Source organism: Erpetoichthys calabaricus, chromosome 3 (genome assembly GCF_900747795.2).
Source record: "Erpetoichthys calabaricus chromosome 3, fErpCal1.3, whole genome shotgun sequence".
Classification (NCBI taxonomy): domain Eukaryota; kingdom Metazoa; phylum Chordata; class Cladistia; order Polypteriformes; family Polypteridae; genus Erpetoichthys; species Erpetoichthys calabaricus.
Window position 1 is genome coordinate 89226673 of NC_041396.2, and position 18616 is coordinate 89245288.

At 40.1% G+C, this 18616-nt stretch overlaps 1 protein-coding gene across 1 annotated transcript; it reads right to left on the reverse strand.

The window, feature by feature from the left end:
- Nucleotides 1-222: 222 nt before the first annotated feature.
- gpr61 (G protein-coupled receptor 61) lies at nucleotides 223-18342 on the reverse strand. Its single transcript, XM_028797089.2, has 2 exons — nucleotides 18203-18342; nucleotides 223-3452 (listed from the first exon to the last, which is right to left on the reverse strand). The coding sequence occupies exon 2, from the start codon at nucleotides 3062-3064 to the stop codon at nucleotides 1670-1672; it is 1395 nt and encodes a 464-aa protein (XP_028652922.1). The 5' UTR covers nucleotides 3065-3452; nucleotides 18203-18342; the 3' UTR covers nucleotides 223-1669.
- Nucleotides 18343-18616: the final 274 nt, after the last annotated feature.

Here is an 18616-nt window from a genome sequence, read left to right on the forward strand (position 1 = left end):
CCAAAACATAAACTGTTAAGCTAATAGTTTAAAGTGATGTTTATTTTTATAAGAGGAAAACTAGAAAAACAGAGCAACACTTAAATGTGACCCCGTCTTTGTAAATGTTAATTAAAATGTCATCCTAAAATTCACTGCAGTTCCCTGAAGGTAAAATGCATTCTTCAAAAAGTGATAAAGAAAATTCCAGTAAATCCACACTTGACATTGTTCTTAAAATTATTTTAATTTAAGGTTGCACAAATTCTGGAATTCACTACTAAAGTTAATTTGAAGACTTACATTTTCTTACATCGTTGACCCAGTTAATAAAGGAGAGGATTTTTTTTTTGCAGGTTCTGTAGCTCTTCCTTGCATCATGGCAGCTATTCTTCTAAGCAGTTATAAAAAAAGGTATTGCTGCCAACACTCATTACTGACAATTGAATGTTATTTTGAATCAGATTTGTGTGTATGTGTGTTTTGGTTGTTGAAACCTAATTTGTGCATACTTTGTTGTAATACACCTCTGTCCCTCCATCTACTTTTGAACCCCATTAATTCATTACAGGGGTAGTGTGGCAGCTTCAGGTAAAGCTTAAAATGTTCAGAGTGAAAGTGACAAATTCTGAAATGCATTATGATTTTTTAATGGCTCTAAGAACTGTTCAGTTTAGTTGTGGGTGACATATGCAGTTATCATACTTTCAGATCATATTATTGTTTGAGGATATTGCAAACCATGAAGCGATTATTATGTGTGCATGTTATGATATGCTACATTTTTTCACCGTTAGTTTTTATTATGAAATATATTTGTGATTTTTTTTCCCTATAAGGCAATTGAAATAGTGTATATTTATTATTGCTGCTATAGAAAGTCATTATAATAATGTGCACTTATTATTATAGTAGCTTTCCATGGATTCAGTGTCTTGACCGCATGATTTTCAGAAAGGTGACCACAATGTTAAACATGGACTTACTTCAGTTTTTGGTTTAATGTAACAATAGTTCAGAATAAAAAATAACACTTTAAACATTTAATTCATAAATAATCATTTGTACATTAATTTAATAATAATATTTTAAATAGAAATGTTAAAGAGCTTGGAAACTAAGTATAGAAACAGAGAAAAGCAAACCCTAAAAATTCCACAACTTTCTGTGTTTCCAACTTTTAATATTCTTTCCACTTTTTGATATTTGGTATCAATAAGGATGAGCGATATAGAAAAAATCTCCTGTAACCCAGTCATGAAAGCCTTCTGATGTTTAGGTTAATCTGCATTGTATTACACACTAAACTTGGATTGTCAAGTGCAAATTGGTTCAAAAATGTAAATTAAATTGGATAAAAAATAATATTTTCAAATAACTGCCACAGGTTTTTTCAAAATGGTTACTATGGCAATATGTCTCCACGTTATCTTTCCAATATAGAATTCCCACACAAGTTACCAAGTTATGCTGGCTATTTGGCAATGGATTCATTTCAGAGCACAAACCTAATGAAAGAAAAAACATTTTGAAGACAAAATAATCATCTTGAAAACTGAAGCTGAATTCTCCTAATATTCAATATGACTGGTATCAAATAAGTTGTTACATTTATACATTTTAATGTTTTGTTCCACAAAATGCTATTTGATATTATCCTTGAAAGTATTTCTGAAAAGTATTCTTATTATTACAATTCCAGCTTTTGAGATGGCATGGTTCTAATGCAGTTTTCTGATATGGTAAGGTCATGGTTGAGGTGTTGATGCTCCAAAAACTCAGAGGTTTCTTCTACAATCTGGCCAGGTATCCGGAAGTCAATTGCTGCTGGCTGCTGTGGCTGGTCTCTTTTGGGACTCGAGGTACTGTGCGGATTCCGAGACTCGAGCGTGCAGCCAGTGCCTTGTAGAAACTGGAGAAAATTCTCTTCAATAGATCCCTCACGGCTTGGCAGCCTGTCTTCTCCTGGTGTGTGCTTGAAGAAACAATTGAGATGTTTGCTTAGCTCCCCCCGGATCTGACGGTTAAGACAGCCATAGAAAAATGGGTTTGAGGTAAAACAGAAGTAGCCTATCCAAGTTACAATGTTTTCCAGCTGTACTGTAGAATCTGGTTCAACCATAGTCAAAGCTGAGTATAAGTGGAAAGAGAAGTAAGGGAGCCAGCAGAAAAGAAACTGTCCCCCCACTGCTATCAGAATGATAGCTGCTTTTCCTCCACCAAATGCCCTTTGTGGAGTGGTCCTTGGTGCTCCAGAACTAGTTACTATAGTGGACCTACTGCTCAGTGATTCTGATCGCTGACGGGGGGTATCCATCCATGTTGGAAGAGGTCCATGATGCATGGCAGCCACTCTAGCCACCTTAAACATGCTGCAGTACACCACCAAAATGATCAGAACTGGGCAAAGGAAGTAGAAGAGTGTAAAAAAAACTACAAACACCTGATTGTTTGAGTGTCCTCCATTCCACTGTAGCGAGCAATGGCCATCAATCAGAACTCCATCTTGGAAAGGAGAGGAAGATCTTCTCTGGGAACTCCATCCTACCAGCGGGACAACAGCCATCCCAATGGCTTTGATCCAAATGCACACCAACACAGTGACCACAAGACCAATGGTCATTTTCACCTCATATCGCATGGGATGCACCACATAATAGTATCGTTCTACATTAATGGCTGAAATAGAAAGAATAGACACACTGATGAAACAGACACTCAGAAAAAGATATCCACGGCACAAGGCCTCACTGAAAAAGGCCTTGTCAAACAGAGTGGAGCTTAAAAGGATTGCAAGAGGCATGAGAAGAAGGGCAGCCAAGAGGTCCACAAGGCAGAGATGAAACACAAAGACAAATTTCCTCAGCTGGGGAGTTTTGATGATGACCACCATAACAGCTATATTTCCAACTACAGCCACCAGGTCTACAAGCAGCATAAAGAAGAGTGCTATTGACTGAGAAAGCATGTTGTTATCCTGTGAGGCCAAGGTTGCATTACTTGGATGAGCCAGGAGTTGATGTGAGTTCTGGAAGATGGAGGAATTCTTGATGGACCATATAGCGCTTGCTGCTGAAGGCTCCATGGATGAGAGGAAAAAGGAGACAAATTGCAGAGGCTTACAGGGTCATCACCCATCCTCCTTTCAGTACTGGGCAATAGTTGGTGCTTTAGTCGGGGGGTGTCAATCTTTGACTATAGTAGCCTAAAGTGCTAACATGTAGCTTTGAGCCTCGGAAGACTCATGCACCTTGCCAAGATGATTAATTTGCTTAGAACAACTGGCATCTCAACTCACGCTCCATTGGTTACTTCTGACTTCTTTACAGCACTTTTTTTTTGTAATCTTCCTGAGTTTATGTTTGTGCTTGAGACAGAAACACTGCATTAGTCATGAAAGTGCTCTCTATCTCATTTAATTAATACTGTTTAAGGTCGTCAATCTGTTCATTTCTGGAAGGGTCAAGCTTCACCTAGGAGAAGAGAGAAATATAAACACATGGCAGCAAATTAAAACATAAACATGTGGATTTAAGACAAACAAAATGAATTTGCTTATTTTTGTAGCAGAGTGACTTTCAAAGTCAGCTCCTACTCAAAGTATTTCAAACAAACATTACAATCTAACAGAAGATCTACTACACAGTACATTCCTATATTCTGCGTGTTACATTACTTACTTAAGGCCCTTTAGATGGTTTTAACTCCATCTACAGTATCCATCCATCCATCTTCCTAACCTGCTTATCCTGAGCAGGGTTGCAGGGCAGCTGGAACCTAGTCCCTTTCTTCATACTCATGTGGTCATGTTCCAAACCAGGATGTTAAAAATAAGACAGTGAACACAATTTTTCCAAAGTCTAAAATTATACTTAGAGACTCTACAAGCCACTCAAACTCTATTGACCCAAAGAGAGACATATAATTTTTCAGCTGCCACTTGACTATTAAATAGTATAATACTTTGTTATTTTGCAATATGACTTTGCCATTAGTCATTTATCACATACTAATTTTTGGATAATTACCTCAGACTTTTAACTCTAAATAGGTCTGCTGTGAATGAGTGTATGAGTGGTATTAAAATATGTCCGGCACTAGTTCCTGCCCTACATCCTCTATTACCGATCCTAACTTTGGATTAAGTAGCCTCAGTGAATGAATGGATGGAAACTGTGTATTTTTAAATAAGTATAATATATACCATCCATCCATCCATCCTCTTCCGCTTATCCGAGGTCGGGTCGCGGGGGCAGCAGCTTGAGCAGAGATGCCCAGACTTCCCTCTCCCCGGTCACTTCTTCTAGCTCTTCCGGGGGAATCCCTAGGCGTTCCCAGGCCAGCCGGGAGACATAGTCCCTCCAGCGTGTCCTGGGTCTTCCCCGGGGCCTCCTCCCGGTTAGACGTGCCCGGAACACCTCACCAGGGAGGCGTCCAGGAGGCATCCTGATCAGATGCCCGAGCCACCTCATCTGACTCCTCTCGATGCGGAGGAGCAGCGGCTCTACTCTGAGCCCCTCCCGGATGACTGAGCTTCTCACCCTATCTTTAAGAGAAAGCCCAGACACCCTGCGGAGGAAACTCATTTCAGCCGCTTGTATTCGCAATCTCGTTCTTTCGGTCACTACCCATAGCTCATGACCATAGGTGAGGGTGGGAACATAGATCGACTGGTAAATTGAGAGCTTCGCCTTGTGGCTCAGCTCCTTTTTCACCACGACAGACCAATGCAGAGCCCACATTACTGAGGATGCCGCACCGATCCGCCTGTCGATCTCACGCTCCATTCTTCCCTCACTCATGAACAAGACCCTGAGATACTTGAACTCCTCCACTTGGGGCAGGATCTCGCTGAGAGGGCACTCCACCCTTTTCCGGCTGAGGACCATGGTCTTGGATTTGGAGGTGCTGATTCCCATCCCAGCCGATTCATACTCAGCTGCGAACCGATCCAGACAGAGCTGAAGATCACGGCCTGATGAAGCAAACAGGACAACATCATCTGCAAAAAGCAGTGACCCAATCTTGAGTCCACCAAACTGGACCCCCTCAACGCCCTGGCTGCGCCTAGAAATTCTGTCCATAAAAGTTATGAACAGAATCGGTGACAAATTATTATTATTATTAAATAAAATTATTATTATTATTAAATTAATTAATTAATTATTATTAGTGCCAAATGTGCTTTATCAGGTTCGTATATATTATACTTATTTAAACACCAATAGCATAGCGATATGCTTGCTTATTAAAATGGTCAAATGGTGCAATGGTAAATATGTCTGTTTTGATCACATTGTTCATTTAGGAACCTCTGTTCACTGGATGTGTGAGCATGTATGCCCCCCCCCTTCTTTATGTGTCTTGTTGACTTATATTCATTTTTCTTTGTGCTTCTTTTTGCCAGACATTGCAGCCCTCTCCTGGATGCCAAATGACATTATGCTTGAACACAGATGCCCGATGCTGGATGTTTTGTTGTTTGCTGTATTATATTTTTAACAAGCTGCACTACCTGCTTAAGATGGGTTGAAATCTTAATAATCAATGCAGAACTCAATGTTAATATTTGCAGTGCACCCTGCAATGTGTATGTCTCTGCTATATGCCATTTGTTATGGGTTTCATAAAAGCAGTGTTAATGTTTGTGATACACCATCTGTTGGAATGACACGGAAAGGCATTTTACTACTTAAAATGTTTGCAGTGCAGCGTCTTTTGGAATGACTGAGACCTGGAAACTGGATGGGCACACAGACACTTATCCTTTTATTAAGGTAAATAGTGTAATAATCTATAAATCTGTAAATTACAATATCTATTTGTCTATTCTTTATGCATTGCGAGACAGTATGTGAAAATACCATGAAACTATTTAGTTCCCATCCTCTCATCCAGGAGTAGGTGAATGGCTGCTTTCTGTTGAAAACAAATTGGTACTCCACTTCCTCCAATAGATAGATAGATAGATAGATAGATAGATAGATAGATAGATAGATAGATAGATAGATAGATAGATAGATAGATAGATACTTTATTAATCCCAAATAGTCCTGCATCTAAATACTACAGCAATATGAAGAGCTCATTTGAGCAGAAATTAATAAGCTGTGAATAGAATGGTGGCTTCCTAACTCTGTGACAGAGGCAGACCTGAACTGAATTGAAGGACAGTCTCCTAAGGATTGAGATATCTTTAGATATTTTGCACACTCACATATACATTAGGCCAATATAGGACTGCTAAATAACTAATGACACATGTATGAAACTTGAATATCCAAAGAAAACCTGACATAAATAGGGGAAAAATACAAAACCTATACATTCAGTCCAGCATTCATAGCCCCTTTCCTGGAGCTGTAAGGCAAACACGCTATTTACATGTGTCATTGTGCAATACTATATGTAGTATACATACTAAATATACAAACCTCACAGACTGATGTGGTTGTCTTAGGAGTGTCTCATCCAGAGTTAGTGCCTCCCTTTTGTACCCATTTTTCCTGGATAGGTTTCAGCCTCAGACAATCATGTCAAATACAGTGGATATTAAAAGTTATGTAATTTTTGAAAAAGATCTGCTTTTGATATAAATATTGAAGCTGAAAATAGTTTGATATGTCATGAGTTTGCATCAACAAAATCTGAACTTTCTGAAAGGTTTCCTAGGCCTTTCACCTCCACTGTATACTATATTTTATCATATGTTATGCTATACCAAGCTATGCATTTACCTAATATAAAGCCTTTTAGTGGTGAAACAGAATCAGAATCAGAATATCTTTATTGTCATTGTAACAAATACAACAAAATTAGGTGCAGTCCCTGCGGTGTCAAAATATAAATAAAATATAATTAAAAAAAGGATAAGAAAGGATAAGAAGAAATAAGGTAGAACACAAACATTCAACATAGGACCTTAATTGCACATGAAACACTATTGCACAAGATGTCATCTATTGCACTGCTGCATTGGAGGTGATTAGGTAGCATTCATTGTCCTAATAGCAACAGGGTAGAAACTGATGGTGTTGCCCACTGGTGGTGGGTGGGGGCGCAGTCATGTGTGTACAGCGTGAAGAGCAGGGGGCTCAGCACACACCCCTGAGGAGAGCCAGAGATGATGCTGATGACCGAGGAGATGTGAGGGCTCACCCTAACCCTTTGTGTGCGGTCTGTCAGGAAGTCTTTAATCCATATATAGGTGGAATACAGGAGTGCCAGGGCTAGCAGCTTGCCCACCAATCTGTGAGAAAGGATGATGTTAAAAGCAGAGCTAAAATCAATAAAGAGGAGACATGCGTAGCTCCCCTGGTGCTCCAGATCGGACAGGATAGCATGGAGAGCAACAGCATCCTCAGTAGACCTGTTAGCCCTGTAAGCAAATTGGTGTGCATCAAAGGTAGAAGGGATGAAGGACATGATATGACTCTGGATCAGTCTCTCAAAACACTTCATCAACACCGGGGTGAGCGCTACTGGCCGATAGTCATTCAGGCGGGTTATGGGTGATTTTTTTGGCGTAAGATGGAGGATTTCAGACAGAGAGATAGATAGATAGATAGATAGATAGATAGATAGATAGATAGATAGATAGATAGATAGATAGATAGATAGATAGATAGATAGATAGATAGATAGATAGATAGATAGATAGATAGATAGATACTTTATTAATCCCAAGGGGAAATTCACAAAGGAACTGAGGCTTGGGACAGTGACAGGTTAAAGATCTTTGTAAAGACCCCAGCCAGCTGCTCTGCACAGCTCCTCAACACACGTCCAGGGACACCATTGGGACCTGCTGCCTTCCTAGGATTGACAGCCTGGAATGAGCGTCTCACCTCGTGTTCCTCCACCCTAAGGGAGGGGGTGATGTAGTTGTGAGTTGCTGCTGCGTGTGTAATAGCTGCCTCTGGTAGTTCCATCTCAAAGCGAGCAAAGAAGTGGTTCAGCTCCTCTGCCATTGAGGCGTCACCTTCAGCAGCCCCATGGCTGGTCCTGTAGTTGGTGAAGTGCTGGACTCCCTGCCAAACCTGCCTGCTGTTATTACTGTGCAGGTGCTCCTCAATCCTTCTCCTGTAGTCCCTCTTAGCCTTTCTGATGCCTCTCTTCAGGTTGGACCATGTCATGCTGTAGAGATCAGTGTTCCTCCTTTAGCAGCCGCTGAACCTCTCTTGTCATCCAGGGCTTCTGGTTTGGATAGACATGGATATGTTTCTCCACTGTGACAGTGTCAATGCAGGTTTTGATGTAGCACAATACACTGTCGGTGTAGAGTTCCAGGTCTGGACTTTCAAAAATGTCCCAGTTAGTCCTTTTGAAGCAGTCCTGCAGCTGCAGAGAGGCATCATCAGGCCAGGTGATGGATCTTTTGGTGGTAAAAGCAGGTTTGCGGAGAGGGGTATATGCAGGAATCATCAGCAGTAATTCTGATTCTGATTATTTTAGTGGTGAAACAGGATTGTTAAGCAACAATTATCCACTAATAAGTAAACTATAAATGCATAATAGTTCAGCTATTTTTTGTAAAGTCTTATCAGCATTTTTAACAAGTACAGCAAAGGAGGCTGCAGCCATATATCAGTGTGCATGTGTATGTAGCTGTGTGGTTATTTTTTTTTTTTACTAATTTTTACAAATTATCAGATTCTGGGTCCAATTTCACATTTGTGTGTAGGCGGGTTGTGTACTCTTCTTTTCTTCCCACAATAGGGGAGTGGGAGGCTTTGCTGGACATGGAGAGGCAAATCTCTGTACAATATTCATTTTAATATTTTAGCACATCTAATCTTCACACAGAAAAAGAGTAACTCTTAATGGTCGTATTTCTGTTAATCACTCATTTGTACTCCTATCTATTTTCATTAGAGGGTTGTAGAATTACTTAAGGACTGGATATTTTCTGGAACAATTGTATTAGGCTGTGAGTAAGGTGATTGAAGTGTTACAAGTGCCCTGAAAGGATTATCCTGGATGAGAACTGGGACCAGAGTGCTGCTCCCTGAAAGTCAGTTTTCTTTTGGTGGACTTTAAGTAGGAAGGACTGAGCCAAAATGGGCTGCATAGTGGTGCCTCCCACCCCCAGATCTCTGACTTGAAATTGTTCCTGTGAGTTTTCTCCTGAAACTTCAGTCTCCTCCTGCATTACACAGACAAATATTTTGGCCATTTCACATTACACGACTTTTCCAGCGATTTTCATTTGCAGACTTCATTTACATAAGCTTAGCAAGTCTCAGACAGTCATGGCGTGCTCCCATGATCACCAGTCGCATAGTCTGATGCAGGGGTCCTCAATCACGGTCCTGGAGGGCCGCAGTGGCTGCAGGTTTTCCTTCCAACTGCTTTCCTAATTAGAACTCAGTCCTTCTTGATAATGAAACTTCGTATTTAACTTTATGCCTTGTTAGTGCTTTCATTCACCCAAGGGAAATTGCAATTGCACTGTAGAGTTTCTTTACCTGAGAGCATTATCCATGTGTTTTGTGGACTAGAACAGAATTACACTTAACGCTAATTTCAAATCCCCTCTCATTTATTTCTAAACTTTTTTTTTTAAACACAGACACTTTTGATGGTGCATATGCACAAGTTTAAAAGGAAGCACGTTGGCTGGAGAGCTGCTGGTTTATTTGTTTATCTGCATTTTATTATTAACTAATGTCTGATTAAAAAACAGGCAACAATTAAAATTTTAAATACATCTGCTAAACCTAAAATGGGCAATTAAGGGTTCTGAATTGTAACAGGCAAGATAACTAAAATTAAGCCCCAAAATGTATTGCTTTAGTAGTAAATAAATGGGCTCTAATTAAAAACTTGGTTGAAGTGGAATCCTGCAGCCACTGCGGCCCTCCAGGACTGTAATTGAGGACCTCTGATCTACAATGTAATTAAATTTGTCTTTGATGAATAAAAGTGCTAACAAGCCATACAGTTAAACACTAAGTTTAATTGTCAGCAAGGACTGATGTCTAATTGGGCAACTGGCTGGAATGAAAACCTGTAGCCACTGCGGCCCTCCAGGACCGTGATTGAGGACCCCTGGTCTGATATAGCCAATGACTCTAATCCAACCAGTATGCAGTCAGTAGGTCAGTCATTAGCCAACCCGTTATATCCTAACACAGGGTCACAGGGGTCTGCTGGAGCCAATCCCAGCCAACACAGGGCACAAGGCAGGAACAAATCCCGGGCAGGGTGCCAGTCCACCACAGAACCAGTATGCAACTCACTTCAAAAAAATCAAACAAGTTGTATGTATGTATAAGCTTGTGTGTGTGAGATGACAACAAAGGAGTGTCACCCAGAAGTACAATGTATATAGTGTAGTAACGAGATATAAGAAACATTAGTGTTTAGGATCTGGCAAATAGAAGAGAGAGACTTGTCTGTCTGATGTTGTGTGTTTTATGCACCATGCCAGAATGGAAAAAAAAGAAAAACAAAGCCAGAGATGAAGTTAACATGCCTTTAAAGGTGTTGTGGTTTACTGCCTTTTAGATCGTGTAAGATTGCGAGTAACCTTTGTATTTAATGGGAATGGATTGTGTATGATCTACAATATGTGTTGCTGTTGTTTAAGCAATTGACATTGCTCTGACATTTGTCTGCAATTCTTGAAGGGGACCAATCCTCCAACCCCTCCGCTCTAATCTCCAAGAAACTCTGCCGTAAATCCTTCGCCCGGGCCCTGTCTCCATCAGACAGCATGTTATTGGCGATCAGAATAAGGGATGAGCTTGTGTGATATTTGGCACACAGGTTCTTCTCACTGTAAGTGAGGTTGTGGCATAAAATTTCAGGCTTGCCCTCCTCCCCTCCCTCTGAGGGTGGCATAGGGTCAGAACAAGTAGCATAAAATAATTCAGTGTGATCTAGTGACATGTTCAGTTGACGAGATCAGCAACTCAGTTGTCAAGTTTGACATCTCCTTCAATTAGAAGTCCCGTAACGTGGCATCAGCTTAAGTTGGTCTAGTCATTATGAATGTTACCTGCAATGGACTAGTTTCCAGGTTTGATTTCCATGATGCTGGGAAGTAAACTGGCTCCTGTGAACCCAGGACTGGATATATGGGTTAAAAGATGGCTTTTCACTTACATTTTTTTCACAACTGAAGCACAGGCAGATTAAGTGCTGAGCTGCACAGTGAGTTTGAAACAGGAACATAACTTGCAAGCTTGTGGTTTAAAGTACAGTTCCCTAGCTACCATGTCTACCTTCCTTTGAACCTAAAGACCACAGGCAATTCAAGACAGAAAGCAATAACATACACACTAAATCCCCAGAGAGGGCGTCCATGTTTGACAAATAAACATACTGTATAGTCTTCTGGAGAGTGCTAATAGACAGCCTGCCATTTATATTAGAAGTTTTTGATGACTGGCTTTCATCCAGATGGCCTACAGTCACTATGTTTAAAGGCCTCTATTTTCTTCTAACCAGAACATTCAGATTAAAACAGATTGTGTTTTATCATAATTCTATAAAGTGATGGCTGAAAAGGCTACCCAGAACCCTTCTGGTCCAACTGATAGTCCATCAGAGGAAATAATAGGCACTGGCAATTCATTTTCAACACAAAATGTATATTGATGTTATTGTTCATGCAAACTTAATAAAAGAGTGTAACCTTTGACTTTGATTTTAAATTGTTTTTAAAGAAAACAGTCCATCCAGTAAAAGTGTAACTGTACTGTAATGTAAATGAAGATGTAAATTAAATGTCACCCCATTAATCACTAACACACGATTTTGGAGGATTTTAAATTTCTGGGTTCTGAAGATTATTAGCCCTGCCAGAAAACATTTAGAATGCTCATCACAGCAGGTGAGATGAGACTATAGGGCTCACAAATTTTAACCCACAAACACTGCATTATACTTCTAACTGTTCCATAGTATGGAAAGTGTATACATCAATAATCCAAATTAATCAAAAGAATGTGTTTGGGCCTAGCCAGAGCCATATGAGAACTTAAGTAACGTTGAAGAGATTTATTTAATTTTGGCCATAGAAGGCCACATTGGCACACATATACACCAGTCCAGTTTAGACTCACTGATGGAGTCTCCAGGAATCCAGAACCCAAAAACTACAGCAAGACACCTCGGCCAAAATAAGGGAGTGGAAGGGTTTTGATGTATACTACCAGGAATTAGTGACTGTCCTGGCAGCACTGGAGAAAGCAACCCTGGATGGAACACCACCTGGGCACACAAATGTACACACACAGCGTTGAAGTGTGTGAGGAAATTGATGTGTCTAAAGAAGACCCTAAAAACATTAGAAAATGCAAAATCCATTTCAGATGGTAATGTAATCGAGGTCCTTCATTGTGACGCTGCAGTGTGTGTGTGTGTGTGTGTGTGTGTATATGACACCAGCAGAGTAAATATATCTATTTAAACAAGCAGGGGAACCAGTGCTGCCCAGGTTGGAATTAAGTGTAACCTGGTCACTAAATAAATTCCCCATGGGGAAAAATGTTAGCCCCAAACTAATATTTTTATGACTACCCATCATAAGCACCAACTTTTCATAGTTGAGCCAAGTCCCTAAAATGCCCCCAGAGCCCTTTCCGAATTAAAATGCAGGTGCAGTCAGTAAAGCCGGTTGCACCTTACACCATTTCTAGCTGGAGACAATGCAGTTGATGATCTTGTCATGATGACTTTCCAGAACAGTTGTGCTCGCTCCTTTTACTGACAGTCAAGAACGTGCTGTCTGACAGAGCCTGATGAATGCTTAACAGGTATGGAGAGTTCAGTCACAATTTTGGCCCTTTTTATTTTTCTTTTTGTCATTCTGTTTTGGTACGAAAAGCATCAGACATCAAACAAGCGAGCCTCTCTTGTGTTTGTGAAGTCCAAAACACCCACAGTCCTTATTCCCCGTAGCTGAATTATATGCTTTGTACTTCCAATTGAGCACTCATTGGTTCTCAACTCATGCACACACAGATCCCACCCCTACGACTCCGGACAAAATTATGCTGTGTTCTATTATAAGTGGAAAGTCAGAATTTCCAAGTTCCTAGTCAGAATTTTCAACTGGAACGACCCGTTAAGTTGGATTTCCAACTCAGAAACTCGAGGCTGGTCTGTCAAGTCCAAGTTTGTCAGACTTCAGATCAGATGTCAATTTAAAATGGTGACATACAGTGCAAACTTTAGTGAAAGCTGTAGCATTATACTGTTTTCAGCCTATTTACGTCTCATTAGATCAGTCGTACACACAGTATTGTATATTTTCTATTTGTGCTACAGTGTTTAGACAAGCAAAATACCTCCTAATGCATTGTTATGAACTGTTATTCATTTTGATGGATCAAACATAACAAAGGTTTTCTTAGACGCATTCATATTGGTTTTTCAAATGTTTTACGGGAATGAGGTGAACTTGGGTGTGACATCATTCCCAGCTCTGACATCCAACTTCTGAGGTAAATGGAACGTAGCATAAAACCTGTTTGAGTTTATCAGGATGAGCTGCTGGCAGGTTGGACAGAGTCACCTGGTATGTTAAACTGCATGAATGGTGGCCATGGAAGCACACTGCAACTGTTGCTGACTCGCTAAGATTATGTAAATGAAGTCTGAAATGACTAAATGAAAATTGACTGAAAAGTCACTCAATGTGACATGGCCTTTAGAGACCTCCAACATCCAGACCTTCAATAAATTTCGAAATTAAAAATGGCCTATGGTCTAGTCCTGTGTAAACAGGGAATCTATGCAAAATTGGGTAGAGATGGATTCATTGTATACAAACACACATGTAACTTTATATATTACATTAGTATAACATACATTCTCAAACCTGCTTAATCCAGTTCAGTATTGTGGAGAGCTAGTCTCTCATAGGCCTTTTTCATATGCACAATTACAATGCCACTCACATAGAGCCATTTGACAGCCAGTCACCAATTTCTCTAACAAGCATGCATTTGGTAGAAAGCAGAAGTAAACTAAGAAGTACCAAAGGTGCACCATGTCACTTGTACATAGATATATGTATATCCTAGATATATACTTTACATATTACTGTACCTAAATATGATGTATATACTGTACATTTAGTCCAGTGGGACATAAATTAAACCATATAAGCAGTTACATAATTCTTTCATAAAGCCTTGAGATTTAGAGAGACGTCAACAGGGAGGAAACTTAATAATTAAATAAGAGGATTTCCTAGGAGAGGATTTTGGAACCCCGTGTCTGCGTGGGTTTCCTCCGGGTACTCCGGTTTCCTCCCACAGTCCAAAGACATGCAGGTTAGGTGCATTGGTATTTTAAATTGTCCCTAGTGTGTGCTTGTTGTATAGGTGTGTGTGTGTGTGTGTGTGTGTGTGTGTGCCCTGTGGTGGGCTGGCGCCCTGCCCGGGGTTTCTTTCCTGCCTTGTGCCCTGTGTTGGCTGGGATTGGCTCCAGCAGACCCCCATGACCCTGTAGTTAGGATATAGCGGGTTGGATAATGAATGGATGGATGGATTTTGGAAGTTGCTAGGTATTTCTCCCATGACACTATACAATAGTATGTTTACTGAATAGTGGACTTGTGAGGTGTTTTTGTAAACAAAGTAGGATAGGTGGTTTAAAAACTATTAAATTTTTTCTTGCACTTTTAAATAAAAAATGTATGGGGTCATCATTTATTCCAGAGGCAAAAAAGCCCAGCCGTTCTGAGATTTTTTAAGGTGTCCCTGTTCCAGGAATGAACATGCATAAGAATGTAAGAAATCTGACAAACAAGAGGAGATCAATCAGTCCATCAGGCTCTTTTCTTTAGTTAACACCTAAGCTGCCCCAATATCTCATTCAGATACTTCTTAAAGGTTGTCAAGGTTTCTGCTTCAACTCTAAGAATGACCCAGAAGCTAGGTGTCTAAAAAGCCATTACATGAAAGTAGCAAGTTGAGCCTAAAGATATGTGAAAAAGTTGTAAACTAATGTTAATGGTACACTAGAGATATATTTTACCTTATATCCTCCCATTCAAATATACACAATCAGTACAATTATCTAATTTGATTTACATTATAAAATACCTAGAATATTAGCAAAACAAATTCACATTACAGAGTGCATGCATTGTTCTCCTAGGCGGTACAAGATGCTCACAACACACACAGTCTCTTGTTAGCATTATCACGAGAAACAGCAGGTTTTACAGGAAACATTGAGCTTCACATGCAGACAGTCATCTGAGCGACAGAAAAGTTCACTTAAAAGTGGTCTGTATTGACTGTTCATTCTATTGATGAACCCATGACCCCTTAATCGGCTGATGAAGCCCATCAACATCATGCTTTTAGATCGCATGATTTATCACCACCACCTCTTGTTCATTACATACTGATAATCCACAACTCTGCTTGATTATTATTGCCTGCCTCTATGATATTAACGCATTAACACATTGTGTAACTTTTTAACAGATTTCCATAATAAGACAGACAAATATGACTCTTTCTCCTTGAATGTCGACTCCTGAGAACTTTTTAATTACTTTATGCAATGTAAGGATCGTTAACAGCAAACTAAACTGTACCCCCATATAGTATCTCAACTACTCCAAAGACTCAATTATGTTAAAAACGTCCCCATGCTGGATGTAGAAAGATTTTGTCATGAAAATCTTCCAATAATTACCAATGATATCACCATTTCCAGGTTTTTAAAGTTTTGGCCATATAACTTCCAAAATGCCATGAAATTGGAATTCCTCAGCTAAAGGTTCACAAAAATCTGCATGTAACTCATACAGAAGAACTCAGAAATGAAGTACCTCATAGTGCTGTTGGTTAATTTGTACACAAGCTTACAATTGCCCTTCTTTCTGTTGTCCATTTTACTTACTCAACTTTATGATGTGCTCTGACAAATAGTTTAAATATTTCTGTTCATAGAGACCTATTTGTTCCAGCTTAGTCAGTTAATCAACCAATTCAACTCAATTTTATATGGTGCATTTCGAAGCAGTCAACATCCCAAATATAGTATGCTCATTTCTATATTTCTGCAACTGGAGCACTGGTAGGTTAAGTAAATGGTAATGGTCCCATAATGAGTTGGTTGTGGCTGACAGTTTAAAGCAACTTAATCGTATGATTTATCAGGCTGAAGACTGACAACTTATCTGTTCCATTTTTAAAGTAACATTTTTTGTCTATATCATCCTTATCTTACGGTTTATCTAGCTCTTGCAGTATTGCTATATTTTTACCATTTGCTCTTCTCCTACAGCTGCCAGGCAGATGCATTAGACAGTGGCGATACGTCACAGCTCCAGTAGGCAGGGTTCAAATACTAATCCAGTCACTGTCTGTCTTTCCCCCGTGCTTTTGTTGGTTCTCCTTCTATAAGTCATACCGAGGCATGATGAATTGATTGAATGACAATAATAGAAACCGGACTACATGAGCGGGTGTATGTGTGTGCCCATTGGTAAACTTGGCGTCTCATTTGTTGCTGGTTCATGTCTTGCTGCTGAGGCTTTTTAAACAGGTCCCAGTTTCTTGTAACTCAAGAAATGGATCAATGGGTGGATGGATCTCCAGAAGTAATTTTGTGCAAAAGTGCACTTAACTAAGTTGTAAACCATTATGTTATGGTGGATGCATTGTCATATGAATTATATAAATTGTGATCCCTGCAAATTAGTTTGTTATACTTATTAATATGAAAGGTATGATATAAAAATCAATTGCTTGCTAAAATGCTTAGGCCTAGAATTTTATTTTATAAAATGGTACTAAATATATAACCCAACATGTTTAATCCTCCAGTTCTGGGATGTATGGGCCACAGAACATCAGGTATAAAGCAAAAAACAATTGTCTATTTATGCTGGTCCTTCCCAGGGCACATTCAATCACACAACCACACTCATTCACATGGGGGCCAGCTTTACATGGCCAACTGACAATAGGCACATGTCTTTGGGATGTGTGAGGATCATCTCCATCCAAGGAGGTATATAAAATATCGATTAAGTGGTTGATTGAAAACAAAGTGCACAGCATCCTGGAACAAACAACATCCAGTCACTACAAAACCATGTTGGCATTCTCTGGGCTACTGTAATATAGACATTTCTAAAACATCTAAATGCTGATACCTTTTGCCATGGCATTGCAAGTTGTAAGTCTTCTGATTGAAGCTGTACTCTGCTTTTCATGATTTAGGAGTAAATGGAAAGCTGGTAGACAGATAAATAGCTCAAAGTGTTAAAATGTCATCATTTTCAAAACTGACAGACTTTTTCTCTGGAAAGTTGTCAAAGCTGAGGCATGGACAAGGTTACAGATTTGTGGAGCCTGTGCATCAGCGGACAATACATTTATTTTTAGACATTGCTTGTGGCATGCTGTAGAGCAGGCCTTGCATCTCTCTCTCTCTCTGTCTCTGTCTCTCTGTCTCTCTCTCTCTCTCTTTTCTCTGGTCCCTCTCTACTTCTCAGGCTTTACATATTGCGAACCAATAGGACAGCCTTGGGTAAAGTTTACTGGAAGCGTGGATCTCTTAGCCACTGATTATATTGGAGTACACTCCAGACTGGTCTCTTTCAGACTTAGCAGTTAGCCTTAATGCTTTAAGGTGAGTGAATGAGTTCCAGAGCAAAGTGAGAGAGGCAGAGATAGATAGAGACAGAGGGCTGTCATAGCAGACACAGTCCACTCATTTGTACCCACCATCCCTGCCATCACATGCAGTGTCTTTTATATGGATGTGGGTCTTCATGTGTCTATCTGATCCATCATCACAACTATATATAAAAAACAACATATGGAGATGCACAGGTAGACATACAAAAACCCTTAGAGCCAGAGAGTTGGACGGGCAACATTTTGCCCTTTTTCTCGCACGGTGTCCAAGACCTCTCAGCAAGCCTTGCCAGCTGACACCTGCACATGACGGTCCTATTGGACCTGATTGGTTTCACTTAACATTGCTGCACAGATGTGTGCCATCTCCTCATTTCATGAAGTATACCCACTTCCTGTGTCTCCACCCCTTCCCTGTGCCTTATTTACACACACATTGACAATAGAATTAAATGTCTCTAGCATCTTTCTAATCAATAGCAGGACAACAAAGCCACACTATCAAGCCTGACACTGCCAATACACACAGCACAGTACACATATCCTAGCAATGACAATAGACCTGTGGTGGTCTGTCTGCTTGCAGAGAAGCACTTGCCTACCTTACTTGCTCTTTTTTTTTCCTGGTTGCTTCTGGGGGTCTGGCTTGAACAGATGAGAGCCTTTTCCACTAGAGATGATGCCCTGAGAGACACTGCAGTGAAGAATGAAAGGCAGGCACACAGGCAAGCAGGCAGGCAGGAGGTTGGTTAGCACTGAAGCACTCCTCTGGGTCCTAGTGATTGCCAGATATGAGTTCACGCAGTACCCGCAAGAGCGGCTTCTTTAAACCGCTGTCCTCTAAGCAGAAAATTTGAAAAATCACCCTGAAGTACTTGGGTGGCCTTCATGATCCCAATAACATGCTCAGGTTGGATGCTTTTCAATAAACTTGTTCTGTTTAGATTTTTACAATTTTTCACATACATCTTCCATTCATTTCACATAATTACTTGATTCCAATTCTCTGGATTAGA